At 39.4% G+C, this 13,923-nt stretch overlaps 1 protein-coding gene across 4 annotated transcripts in view; it reads right to left on the bottom strand.

The window, feature by feature from the left end:
- Nucleotides 1-262: 262 nt before the first annotated feature.
- The window catches only part of ELMO1 (engulfment and cell motility 1), a 316,630-nt gene continuing 302,969 nt past the window's right edge, over nucleotides 263-13,923 (bottom strand). For all 4 annotated transcript variants that reach the window (XM_051768541.1, XM_051768542.1, XM_051768544.1 and 1 more), the window contains 3 exons: nucleotides 11,565-11,647; nucleotides 6,098-6,175; nucleotides 263-1,597 (listed from right to left, as the gene is read on the bottom strand). In XM_051768541.1, coding sequence (XP_051624501.1) covers nucleotides 1,397-1,597; nucleotides 6,098-6,175; nucleotides 11,565-11,647 — 362 coding nt within the window. In that variant the 3' untranslated portion in view covers nucleotides 263-1,396. The remainder of the gene's footprint in view (nucleotides 1,598-6,097; nucleotides 6,176-11,564; nucleotides 11,648-13,923) is intronic.

Genomic DNA, 13,923 nt, shown 5'->3' with positions numbered 1-13,923 from the left:
GGCATCAGCCTTCAACTGACCATGAGCACATCAATATGCTGGGATTTTGGATTTCACAAGGATCCTTCTCACAGGAAGGCTCATGTAACCATGGCAATGGTTACTTGATCTGGATGCATCTCATCCTTGTCACCACAAATGAAAAAGTTAAATCAGATGCAGTTAAGAAAGGTTCCACTTTCCCCTCTCCTCTTCGTACCAAACACTTCAGAATTTCTAAGAACCATAAAGAATAAAAGACAACTTCAGAAGAAAAACAAAGTTCCAAGAATCATCACAACTCAGGTTTTTATTCAACAGTGAAGTTGAAGGGAAATATTATTTTTTCCCTTCAGGGCAAATGTTCCAAATGGAAATTAAGTAAAAATATTGTTCCCCAAAAGTACGCACAATGAAATTAGTTTTCATTAAATATATTTGTTTGGCAAAATAAAATAAAAAAATTAGAACCCGTACAAAAAAAATCCCTTGCAAATTTCTAACACTGTAGCAATGACAACAATGTAAACCTGGATGTTTGCCAGTTGTAATTAATTTGTGAAAATTGCTGTTGAACTTTGGACCAAGAAAATAAAAATCACTTCAAATAGCAACAAGCCAATTTTAGAGGCAACTGAGGCTTAGGGAATGCTATAGGGATGGGACGCACTGGTGGCTTCATACACCATTTGTGAGAGTGATCTGCTAGTGTGGGGCTATTGTGAGAGCTGGGAGGAAAAGAAGTTAAAAGCTCTTGCAGCATTGCAGCGTATGGTACAGCAAAAACCTGCAGACTTTCCATTCTGGGAGCCGATCACAGTTGAGTGAAGGCTGGTGGCAAGAGTTGAGATGACAGTGAAAAGGATAATGACAGTGACGAATGGTGCAAGCACTGGGAAGCAGTTGAGTTTCATCATCACATTGGATTCAGTTGTGAGCAGACTCTTTTGAGTGTCTGGGGGAATCTTCTGCTTACAGTAGCTGCTTCTGCTCCCTACCTCCCTCCTCCTTCCAGTTAAAGCCTCTGCCCTGCCACATGGGTTTCACAGGCATGCAGTTTGATAACAATGTCCTTTAGTTAAGAATGTTTATTCCAGTATTAAAAATGTAAAAAAAGTCCTTGGGAGGGTGCTTCTTAGTGGCAGTCTTTGCCTTAAGCAAGGCCAATAGCCTGCAATTACAAGGTAATTAAAGCAATGTGGATTTGGATGAGCAATGAGGAAGATGGGAATGAGGAAGGAAGGGATGAAGGGAACAGGAAGGAATGCAGGTGTTTCTACATCCCTCCCCAAAGCCAAAATCCAAGGTGCAAAAGTGGGTTTCTTTTTTTCCTCACACTCTTCTTTTTTTTTTTTTTTTTTAATATCTCTCCAGTTATAATATATTTCCAGTTTCAAAGCAAGTTTCAGTGACTGCCTCAGTTACAGTCATAAACAAAGTCGTAGTTGCTGGGCTCCTTTGGGATAGGTGGGGGAGCATCTGGGATCTGTATATTTTCCAAGTCGAGGAGGCGTAGCTTTATCTCCATGCTGAGCAGTGTGTCTAAGTCATTCCGTGTTAGATCACTCAACATATCCTTCCCAAGGAGGGCGTTCAACCCATCGGTCCATACACAGTACTGCACAGGAAAAGGATAAAAACTGTCATTAATAGACTTTTCATACACAAACTGCTTGTCTGGCCTGGTCCTCTACAGGTATTGCTCCCACAGGGACTTACAAAGAGACCTAAAATTAGGTTGATGAATTTTATTAGCTCATATAATGAAGACGGCATGTTTCACTGAGCTGCTCAGAAAATGGAAAAACAATTCCATAAAAAAGGGAAGAAATGACAGTATTTAGTTGTTTGACAATTTGCTATCTCCTCCAAACTTCCTGTTGAATGTTCTTCGGCAGTTATGGGAGTTATATCTAACCTAGGACAATGAACCTCTGGATAAATCTCCTTTACTCCTCTCATTCTCTTTCCCCAGTACTTATTAAAAAGGCCTGATTATCTTACACTAACTAAACTTTTAATTCCATGACAGTTAATTTAGGTGAACTGAATCTCACCCTCAAATCCTTCTCGACTGTTTATGAAATCTTGTACTATCTAGTTTTATTGTGGTTTGCTTTCCTATAGATTAAGTGGTATCAGTTGACTTGCACAAAGATAGTCTCACATATCTATGCTTACTTTACGCCTGTTTTACATGAAATAACATATTGCAAAAACAAGTCAGATAATGCTATATCCTTCATAAAAATTAAATGTCAAGCTGCTTGGGTGTAATACTAAATGCTGAAAATGCTGAACTGACCTCTAAAACCTTTTCCTTACTGTTAGCTTTTTCCTAATAGAAGATGCCATCTTTCCCAACAGCTGACAGCTTGTGATAAACGTGGGCTGAATAACCATTTTAAATCAGCAACAAACCCAAGGGAGATTGGTGATCTAGAGTCAACTTCTATTGAATAAGTCACTTTCATTTATTACTACAAGCCATTTATTCAACTATGAACAGAAGTACTCAAATGCTGTCATCTCAAAATAAAGATTTCAATCATGAACTTGTGTCCTAGTTTGCAGGAGAAAAATTAAATCAACTGTAACCGCATTTTTATCTAACAAATACTTCTGCTGGATTTCATGCCAAAAAATGGATTTTAAATTTAGCTCACCGTTTGCTACACAATACCGCCAAGTTTAAAGATAGCCATGGTTGACTTCATCCCACAGCAGAAATGAGGATTATTTTTAAGGAAGAGAGAGAAACCCCTCTCTTGGGGTATGTCTTCATTCAAAAAAAGGGCATATTTTAAAAATAGTATGGGTTAACGCACTTCAATATCCGAAGTGAAATCCGACCCATTTAAATCAGTGACAAAACAGTAGCAGAGCAAGGATTTCACCCAGGGTGTTGGCAAGTAAAGCTGCAGCTTTAACATGAGATTAGCTATATAGAAGAGACTTTAGAGTTCAGGCTGTCCTGCTAACAAGTACTAAATAAACAACTTAGCCTGCCAATTCTGGGCTGTCAAAGTGTGCCACTGAAGAGTTTTAAAGCATGCATTTTTTGTGGAGTGTATGTAGAACATCAGGAAAAGAAAGAAGCTATCCTGGAAATGTAGTTATTTTTGAACAGACTATAATCTTTTATGATGGACTTGGAATCTTTCTTTGGGAGAGTTTTCCCCAAATTCATTATGAGGAAAGGAACATAAAAGCAAAAGGCTCTGCTCAGGTTACAGAAGCACAGAGCATCCATTCAACAGATGCAGCCCCTGACATAAATCGTCCATCACCTGCTCAGCGAGTATGGCCAGTGCTTTCTCTGGGGAGGAGTCCCAGAGGACTAGAAAGCAGAACTGCAGTTTTCTCCTCTTCCAGATATAACTCATTCAGGGCCCACAGAAACCAAATTCTGGCCACAATTCAGATTAGTGCAATGGCCTGGAAAAGGGGCTTCCTCTCTAATCTACATATTGGCAAGTGCGTCTAATTAAACTCCTGTACATTTTGAGCAGAGAGACATCCTAATGAGATAGTGGAAAAACAGAGGCATTCATTCAGAATCTTTTTTCTTTTTAATATGCAAAAGAGACTAAGATCCACTGAAAAATTAATTTATGAGAGATTCGTTTTCATAAAACTCCAGTGAAACCTAATTATGGCCTCCCTCATCAGTTTCTCTGTCAAAAATCAAGGATAAGATTAATCCACCTTTTTGCTATGTAGTTGAAACCAGTTATTATGTATTTAAATGAAAAACAAATACAATGGAGTGATCTCACAGTACTGAATCCTTTGGCTACCAGTAATCTTCAGCAGATGGCTAAGGGAATTGCCAAACATAAGTGTGCAAGAATGAGGTCCAAATCTCAACAATCCTGGTTCAGTAATGAGATTTTATTAAAGAACTGCCTTGGGAGTCAAGAGAGTGGAACTAGAAAGGTTGTGCAGGCTTTATCCATCTGGATGCAGCCCCAAGCAACCTGGTCTGAGCTCATCGCTGACCTGCTTTGAGCAGGAGGTCAGACTGGGGACAGCTCCAAGGTCCCTTACAACCAGAATTATCCTATGATCCTAGTTCAGTTTTTATTTTTAGGATACGCTCAATTCCCACCTTCCAACTTACTCTACAATCATGAGGACTACAGAAGTACTTAAAAAACCCTGCAAGTCTGACCTGATATTGCCATGTACTAACATCATTCCTGAAAGCTTTCCAAATCTTGAGATGCCACCAACAAATCTCCCAGATTGACAGTGCTGCTAAACTAGCACTTCCATTGACAGGCACCCCAGTTACTTTGGTGAAGAGTCACGGGCTTCACAACATGCCACTTTGCCTTTCCTTCTGGGTGCTTCCTCCAAACACGTGTATTTTCTACTTTAATCACAACTCACTCTTCTGCAGACCATGGAAAAGTACAGAGGAAGTGAGATGTCCTTTTAAAAACTTTCATTTGGGAACTGTCAAGTGGCAGCAGAGACAGCTGCCTCTGGCCATTTTTTTGAACATATTAATTTTATTTTGAAGAAGCTGCACAAGATCAGAAAGAGAAATAAAGATGATAGGTGTTTTAACACAATCATGAGTAATTAGGTTAGTGCATGTCACTGCTGCTGCCAGTCAGTGGGGTGCCTTAGCAGGTTTTGAACATTCAGACCATTAAAATCCACTTGTAGCTATAGGCTATATTTGAGATATAGTGGCTGAAAAAATTGTTGATTTTCAAGACCATTTCCTCTTATGAGCTGAAACAGTCTAGAATTCAGTTTCTGGAGAATTTATATCAGAAATCATCGAACATATGTTCTGTTCAGAGGATGAAGACAATTATGCTTTGCTTGGAATTACAGCGGTACATTGTGCCTGGGATCCTATTGCTGCTTTCTCTTATATGAAAACTGACCAGCAAATACTACTCCGGAATGAACATACTTGAAAATGACACTTAAATATTAATCCATAGAAAAACCCAAATGAGCATAACTGTACTTCCTCTCCTAAAATTAACATTTATTTGAAGGTTTCAGTTCAGAACTGAAAATGTTGAAGCAGCATAACTAAATACACTTAACTGGTAAAACAATGTCATGCACTTTATTAACACTACAGTATAATGCAGTTTAATACAATTTTCTGTAGTTCATCATCTCAACAGTGTTCTGAATTAAGACCAAACGTGATAACACAAAATAAGTGTGCAAATGTAACACCAACTCTTCTTGCTTTAGAAATAAGAAGGATTTTTTTTAATATAGTGCATGCTGCTAAACCTTTACTTGAAAGTTCTTTGAGAGAAACACATCCAATTAGGCTTCCACACAATTAGGCAAATTAATCCCATCACCTCCCAAAAGGCAATGATGTTGTCTGTTTTCTTGTGTTTTCTTGTAAGAGAAGGGAGCAGGGAAGGGATTGTCATTCATCCTTGCTATTGGTATTTACACTGTCTTTATACAAGTGAAAGCCACTGCAAAACGCTTCCCAGTGGAGATGGAAGAGAGAGGGCCTTCTATGATCACCTGTCATGAATAGTCTTAAGCAATGTGACACTAAGGGGATATGCTATTCTGGAGAGCACAAATCTTTGACTTAAATTGAGACCTAACCATGGTATAACCACCCCTGATTATGTTGGCATTGTCAAAATGAGCTGAGACTGGCAGTGATTCTTTGAAAGCTTGGCTGTAAAAATCCCCAGGGTTGAACTAAAGTTTGCTAAAGTGAACACACAAAAAAGTTCTCCAGTGTCTACTAAAGTAGAGTAGACCAAAAGAAATCCATTACATCAGGAAATGATGAGCAAGACCTGTGGAACTGCAAGGTCTGCCTGAGCTCTCTCATTTCTCTTTCTTATGGCTCATATTTCAGGAGGGCTTAAAAATCCTGATCTTTAATACAAATCATGTTCCTTCTGTGGCTCAGATATGCAAGAAAATTGCAGAAGGTCTTGTTCCTACACTAATTCCTTGGCTCTCACTTTGTTTTGAGACATGACACTGATTTAGATGGACCGGTACTCTGGGCCAAGATGCCCATTATGTTCTTACAAAGCTGTCTCTTGCCTTAAAGCAACTAATATGGCTTCAAAAAAATTTCTGTAGTCTGAACTTGACTTACCTCATGCTTGTCTGGAGCAATGAAATTCAGCTGCCCACTTGAGTCATACAATATAGAGAAAGCAAGCTCTAGCACCTCCTGGAACAATACAAAGAAACACATATTAATGCTGTATGAGCGACGTATTCACACATTCATGTCTCTCTTTCTTTCCTATCCCTTATTCCCCAAAACAAGTTGAAAAATAAGTTACGGCACTCTCCTGTCTGGGCAAAGCTGAGCAGTACCAAACCACTGCAAGAGACTGGCACAGCAAGAACTCCACCACAGATGCTTAAGCCAAAATAAACTCACCCACCTCAGTACTGACTGTAGCTCACGGGATCATGGATTACTTTAGCATTTGAGTTTAAATTTGAGCTAGGCAATATAGTGAGGACTATAATCAACATAATCAATATAATGCATAATAATACACTTGCAACAAACTCTTCATGAAGGCTCACATTTTCTTCCATTTGTATAGATTAAATTTGGAAGTTCTGCAAGGTTTGATTCCCTGTGTCAAAAATATTGCCAGGGCAATTAATATCCTGGTATGTACTTATGTTCTTTTCACTGCTGGAAATGTATTAAATTATTCACTCTCAGGAGATTTCTGTAATTTTGTTTCTACCTGAACCAGAATCAGCAGCCTCAGTCAAACCAAACTGTCTGGGTTATTTAAAGACCCAAATGAATTTCAGGAAAGGAAAAAACAATCATCTTTTTTCGCCCTAAGCATTGAAGCTGGAATTGTAAAAGGTGCCTAAGTGAATTCCTCAAGCACTGACCTTCCCTAAAAGTCACCTGGACCTGGGTTCCTATGGGAAACCAAATCAATCTGAATAAATAATGAACTTCCAGTGACCAGTAGGGAGCATACGAAGATGTTGTCATATTATGGTTATTGCACACATCACTATGAGTGCCAGTACAAGGATTTTGCAACTGTAAGCTAGCTGATATGGATATATTAACTGTGGAAAAAAGACCCTGCTACATAGTAGAGTGCTGACTTGTAACTATGATCTGTATCACGTGTCCTGTTCTTTTTGCCTCCTGACTTCCTGAGCCCCACCACACTGATGACTTTTGCTGTCTCTCAGCTGACAACAGTCCCTGCACTGCCAGCAGTGACAAGAGAATGGCTTCTGACATTTGCTACACTAAGTTTTAAAATGGAAGAATTGACTGCACAGACTGCAGCATAAATATTGCTCTAGATTTCTACCCCTGATCTCCTGGTCCGAAACTAGACATAGGAATTTGGATTTCAGTAAGGGTTATTTCGGTTTTGTACTTGTGTGATTAAGAGCAGAGTCTGAATCATAAAACTTGCAATCTTTATGGATAAGTTTGGATGTTAGAGGTCAGGCTTCTCATGGGAAATATTCTTGGTTTTCTTGAGTTTAGTTACTAGGTTCAACTTGCTGTATTGCCAGGCTACAGGAGACAAGGCTGTGTTAAATCCCCATGGAAGGTGCAGATACTAATAGTGCTGGTGCAATCAGCAAACAAATGGCTCAGGGCTCACAGAGCCTTTCTGTGTTGTAGGCATGTCTCTCAGCCACACCTTATTAAGAGTGATGTTCCTCATTACAGAAACAGATCTACCTCTGCCCACATGAACCTGGCATTATCCCCTCAGATAGTGTTATAAATTATTGGCAGAACATGCCAAGTAATGCAACTAAGGTTGTGAAAATAAAATGTAGCACCGAAAAAAGGGCTTGTACTGCTATACTATGATGTTCCTGAAGGTCATTTGCTATACTATGATGTTTCATAGAGGTCAACAATCTTACAAGCCTGATCTCTGTATATTTGTCCTTTGGGAAATTCCAAGGAATTTAATTTCTTCACCTCAAAGAAAGGAAAAGGAGAACAAAAATCTCTACTTGGAAGAGGAATATATCAGGGAGCCAAAGTTTTGGTCATTTCCAGTCAGGTAGAGAGTGAGAAAAGACTACACCTTAGGGCACCAAGCTTCCCTTTCTGGGGAAAAGTGTGAGTTTGGCAGCCCTGGCTACCGTTCAGCTTCTTTGCTGGCTTCTGTGCACACTAAAGGCTTAGGAATTACAACTTCCAGGTGGCAGCATCGATGTCACCTTATACATAGCAAACTGTCAAGGAAAATGGAAGCTTAAGGAGCTGGAGTTGCCAACTGGCCCTCCACACTGATAGTGGTCTCAGTGGTTGAACTGGTTGACTTGTCAGAGACCCCACCTGCTTTCGTTACATTATCATCAATGACAAGGAGGAACTGGTAATTCTTAAAAGAAAACTGGTCAGTCTGTATCAGCCATCTGTGATTTTCTCTTCCCTTTTCTGTTCTACTTCTCAGCCTTTCTCAAAGTAATTTTCCACTCCAGCCTTTTTCACCACTTTCTTTTTCTCTCTGGTCTTTTTTTCTCTCACATTTTCTCCACCTTGTTCCTTCTCTCTTTGTTTTGTTTTCCTCCTCCCACACCTCAGTCTGCTGAACACACTCCTTTGGCACTCCTAACTTCTTCCACCCTTGCACAAGTCAGACCTCTCCTTCCCTACACGCTTCTCAAAGGTGGCAATATCGGGACCCACGATGTGCCTCTCTTTTGAACTGTGCTGAAAACAGGGAATAAGAGACTCTGCAACTGCAGGCTGATACTTCCCACTCCTTGGTTTCAGCTCTATGGGGAAAGCTGTTGTAGGTAGTAGGAAGGGAAGGTTACTCTCCTGTGCCCAGAGCTTCTCTCACCCCCAGTCTCCTCTGGCCCCTGACACGGGCCAGAGACAAGCTATTTTTCATGAAAAGGCATTTTAGGTGCTTGTGGCTGAGCGATCCCATACAGATGGAATGACCTCACTGTGTTCTGCCTACTCTGTCTTCAACAGCCTCAAAACTCCCACGTCTTTACTGAAGGCTGAGACCTTGCCATGTTGAGTTTTCTTGCCAGAGTCAGAAGATCCACCCCAAAGAACCACCTAGACAGGCAGTGGCAGGGAACTTTTTTAACCAACGTGAAATAGAAGAGAACCTTCATTCAACAGGGAAGTGAGCAGAACCATTTCAGCTGACTATAAAGGTACAAAGCCTGAAACCTGCCACATCTGCAAATAAATGATGATAGAAGAACACTTTGAAATATCTGGCAATGTTTTTTCCAGATTCCCTCATGCTTTCTTTTGAAGACTGCAAAATCTATTTAATTTCTTTAAAATTCACTAATATGACTTAAGAGTCAGAAATGAGGACTTAAAAATTTAACCTAATTTAAAAACACAAGCAAGATGAACAACAACGGATTCAGGTCTGGTCCTATCAAGTCGTTCCAGCTTCATATGCATGCAAATTCCAATTCAGTTTAACTCTTATTTACTTCTAAATCATCCCACTGGAAAAATAATGGCCATGTGCTGGCAAATGGAGAGACACTGAAGCCTTTGTTATGGACATTTTGCCAATTCCAGCTATGCTCGTAGCATGGCATTCTGCCAGTCAATTTTCTTTTCTGTCAATGAATAAACATTAAGGTGGTTGTTATATATGTACAAAGAAAGCACAGCATCAAAAGGTCTCTTAAAAAATACATCACTGATTGTGAAATTTCAGAAAGTGAAAGGTTTCATACACTAAATTCAGCTGAATTGTGTTCTGTGTGTTGTTTTTTTAAAATTTTAATTTCATTATCCATATTAACTTGGTACACTGCAAACAACGATGTGTTATTCCTATGATGTCAGTTAAGCAGTTGCAATGTTGTGCATGACAATTTGATTGGGATGATAGCTAATTTCAAAAACTTTGTGCTTCCCAGAGGAAGAAACAAGGAATTGAGGAAATAAAAAAAAACCCCAACAACCAAACCATCAAAAACCCTGCACCACATCAGAATTAGCAAAAACATCAAAATTATCATTGCCTTGGTCACAAACAGAATGCTCCAGGCAAGGATGCAGCCATGCCATCTATCAATTCCTGATTTTCATATTCTCAGGCAGAAATTTTATACCAGTCAAAAGCAATTTTACCTAAGGAAGTGGGGCCACGCTGAGAGCTGAGGACAAACTGATCTGCAGCACTGCTATTTAGCATTAAATACTATCTAGACATTACTGCTTCATAATGATGACACATTTCCATCACTGCCACCCACTGCTTTCCATCTTTCTGTTTTGTGTGGACATATGAGTGCTAGGACAAGGAAGAACTCAAAATACTTTATATGCATCATATAAATGCACTAGCCAAATGCTGTTGATGGTTCAGCTGTAACATGACGTAGGAGTCGTACGCAATCTATTGTGCTCCTGTGTGTGTGTTTGTGCCCTGATTCAGAAAATCAACAAGGAAAAAAAATACTCCCGGGACTTTTTCCTCACTTGGCACGACTTTTTAATTTCCTACCACGTAAAGCCAATGCTGAAAGGAGATGACGGTATCCTGAGAGAATTAAAGCAACTTCTGTGTATGAGAAACAATTGCAAAAAATACTCAAGATGCTCTGCCTATCTGTCCATAGTAAAGGAAAGAAAAGTTGCAGCTCTGAAAGTGAATTTTATTCTCAAAGTGTTGAAGCAGGAACTCTTCACTATTTTGTCCATCAAAATCTCTTTCTGGTTGGACCCAAAATTTCTCAGTTTCAGATAACTAGAAATTCTGATTCAAGTCTTCTGATCTGGTTCCCAGACCTCTCAGGGTGTTGTTCTAGGTCAGACTGAACACCAGTAGAGTCTCACTGCTTCTTGTAAGGTCAGAGAGCACCACCTGATAGAAAATTTACAACCATACCTCATATAATACAGTATGAAACCTTCACCTCTAAAGATGCCAGAATTTGGAACTCTACTTCTTCTTGATGTGGTGACCATTCCTACAAACAGAAACTTGGCAAGATTCTGGCACTGTATAATTTTAGTGCTACTGTTAGCTTACAGTTCTTGATCTGAAACTCTGAAAGGCAGCATAAATCTAATTTAAGGTGAGTATGGTTTCCTACACATTATTTCCCAAATGCAGTGCTTAATACATCTTTACACGCCTCATTAATTGCCTAGGATTTACCTTACATCCTTTTGTTCACAATTGTTCTTCTACCTGACTGGACCTGACGGTATCATCAGCTGGACATTAACTGCAATTTTAGCAGGTTTCACTGAATGTGAGCTCATCAGAGAACCAGGAACAAACCAGTTATTTACCAGAGACAATATAGGAGCAGGTACCAACAGTCATTGTTGCTTTGCTTTAGAGGTAGAAAATATCACTACTAAAGACTATTCTAACTGTGCTCACACAATGCACATCTGCCATGAAATATGAATGAAGGAGGGTTAGGCTGTCCCAATAATTTAACTCAAATGGTCTGAGGTGAAAACAAAGGGTGTGCATACATGAAAACATGGCAGGCTGGAATGAAAAATACCTGTATTACTTCAGGGAAGGTCAAGTTGACAAGCTTTGTATTCTGCACAGTAAGTGTTCATAACAACTTGAGAACTATACCTTGTTTTGTTTAAGAGCTCCTTTCTCCTTCATGTGTGGGCAGTCTTTCCCAGTCACAACAGCTTTTATATCTGCCACTGGCACTGCATTAAAAAGAAACAAAATCAAAACCCAGAAAATTAATTATAACCAAGGTGTGTAAAAGCTACAGGGTGTAAAAAGAGGCAAGACTGATGTGTTAAAATTGCCATTTCCTTTGCCATTTCCAGCCTTTTGTAAGAGAGAAAACTGGAAGAAAACAACTAAAATAGGAACCAATGAGTCTTGACAAAATCTCAGGCATCTGGATAAAAATCTGAGAATGCTTTTTCTTGCCTATTGAGACTACTTTGGGTAAGAGTGTTTCATATAAACGTGTTCATGTGCCTGGACAGTATTTATGCGTACTCCTGTGTATCAAAAACATATAGTTTTCTGCCTTACTAATGTAATACACCTGCTCTGTTGTTGCTCTTTCCTAGGCATTCAGGTAAAGTCTCTGCTGGAGAGAGCTTGCTGGGCAAGCTGGACCCTGTCGCACTCACTTAAAGCTTTTAAAGCCTGTATGACTTTTTAAAATAGTTTTCTATTTCACTCCCATCAGCAGTTTAGTTGCTTTCTGGTACCAAAAGGAATAAGGAATACTAAGGCTTATAATGAGCCATTCCAATTGCTTTAAAATGTGAAGTGATCAGAAATAACTGGGGAAAAAAGAAGGTAAGAAAAAAATACCGGAATCTGCTGCTGCTCAGAGTCACTCACAGAGTGAGGCCACTAAAACATAAAAATAAATTTCTCTGAGTTTCAAGCAAAAGTCAGTTTTTCCAAGAGTAATTACATTATGGGAATCTATATGCTCCACAATACAATATGGTCACTAAGTGACAGTTTCTACAATCCATAAATAATACATTATCCTTGTAGCTGCGTAAAAGCATTGTATCTGTAGAACCGCATAATAATATGAAAATCTGTTACTGCCCAGTTCTTTACAAACTCTAATGGAAATACTGGAGAGGAGGAATACATTTTCTCTTCTACTGGATACAGCAGCACTATGTATTTTATGACAGATTACCTCAGCACTATGGTCAAATGGATAGCATGAGATATAATAGACATTTTTAAAGGACTTGCTTTGCATGAAAAATGGAAAGAGGAAATCATTTGCTCTTCACTACTCAACTCTCCTGCCCTTAGTCTCAGCATTTTATACTGTGGGCTTGCTGAATTTTTATGTCTCTGAAACTCCCCTACTTTTCGGTGAAGAAGAGATATTATTTTTGGGAGGAGAGAGTTTATCCTAGGATAAACTGGGAAGTAAAGGAGATATTTGACTGCAACTATGGTAGAAAGGTCTTCTTAAGAAGAAAGAGTTCCTGCCACTTGCTGAAGATGCCCAGAAAAACAATTTCTCTGTTTGCATAAGGCAGGGTTTTCTGAAGTTAGATCTCTCAACCAAGAAAGATTTTCTCCAGGTTTCATACACTTGATCTCTGTGATCTGGAATGCAGTTACTATGGGAGATCACAGGCTGGCGTGACATCCTGATCTTTATGTATCTGGAACTTGGCTTATTCCTTGCTTTGGAAAAATAGAATCAAAGACTTAAGAAGGTATCAGAAGCTGACTAGAAGATGCTGGAGGGCATGAGCACAGATGTGATGTGCTCACAACAGATGAAACCCCAAGAAAGAGGACGATTGTTTTCTGTCCCAGATGGAGTCTGCGTGGCTTGTTAACTCTGCCAGCCTGAAGAGAAGGGTGACATTCAAAGAAGTGAAAAGGTTAAAAAACCCCACATTTATTTTTGGAGATAAACACCATTCAGGCTCGACAAGGAGCACACAAAATGCCCTATGCTGCTTCTCTTGGTCTTGTTTTCTTACCCACCTATTCTCTTTCATCCGTTGACCTGTTTCCAAATGCTGACAAGTTGTCACCATATGCAGACTTCAAGAGTCCAAAAATCAATATAAGTCTATTAAAAAAAAAATCAGAATATTTCTGAAAAGTATTCAGTAAAATTCCCAGGCCAGTTTGGTCTGATACAGTTTCAAACAATAGTGCCGCTTTATAACCTCGTGTCTTGCAATATTCTCAACTTTGTTTAATTAAACTCTATCTAATGTGGGTAGCACTGCGGTAAATCTTATATCCTTCATAGGCTGAAAACCTGAGACATTGATGAAATAATCATCTCTTTGTCAAACTGCATTGGTGTCTGCTCTGCCAGCAGGCATGCAGAGGGAATATGTGGGTCTGGCCCAGTGGTTTCTAAAGTAAGAGCTTTCTGCCCCCATGGAATTCTGACATTCCTGAAGAGGCTCAAGAGCCTATAGAAAATGCACATGCAAGATGAAGCTCACAGTCAGGTTCA

This window comes from Manacus candei, unplaced genomic scaffold (genome assembly GCF_025592945.1).
Source record: "Manacus candei isolate 608988 ecotype Guabito, Panama unplaced genomic scaffold, ASM2559294v1 h1tg000095l, whole genome shotgun sequence".
Lineage (NCBI taxonomy): Eukaryota > Metazoa > Chordata > Aves > Passeriformes > Pipridae > Manacus > Manacus candei.
The sequence above is the reverse complement of the archived record's forward strand: the minus strand, read 5'-3'. Positions and strand labels throughout refer to the sequence as shown.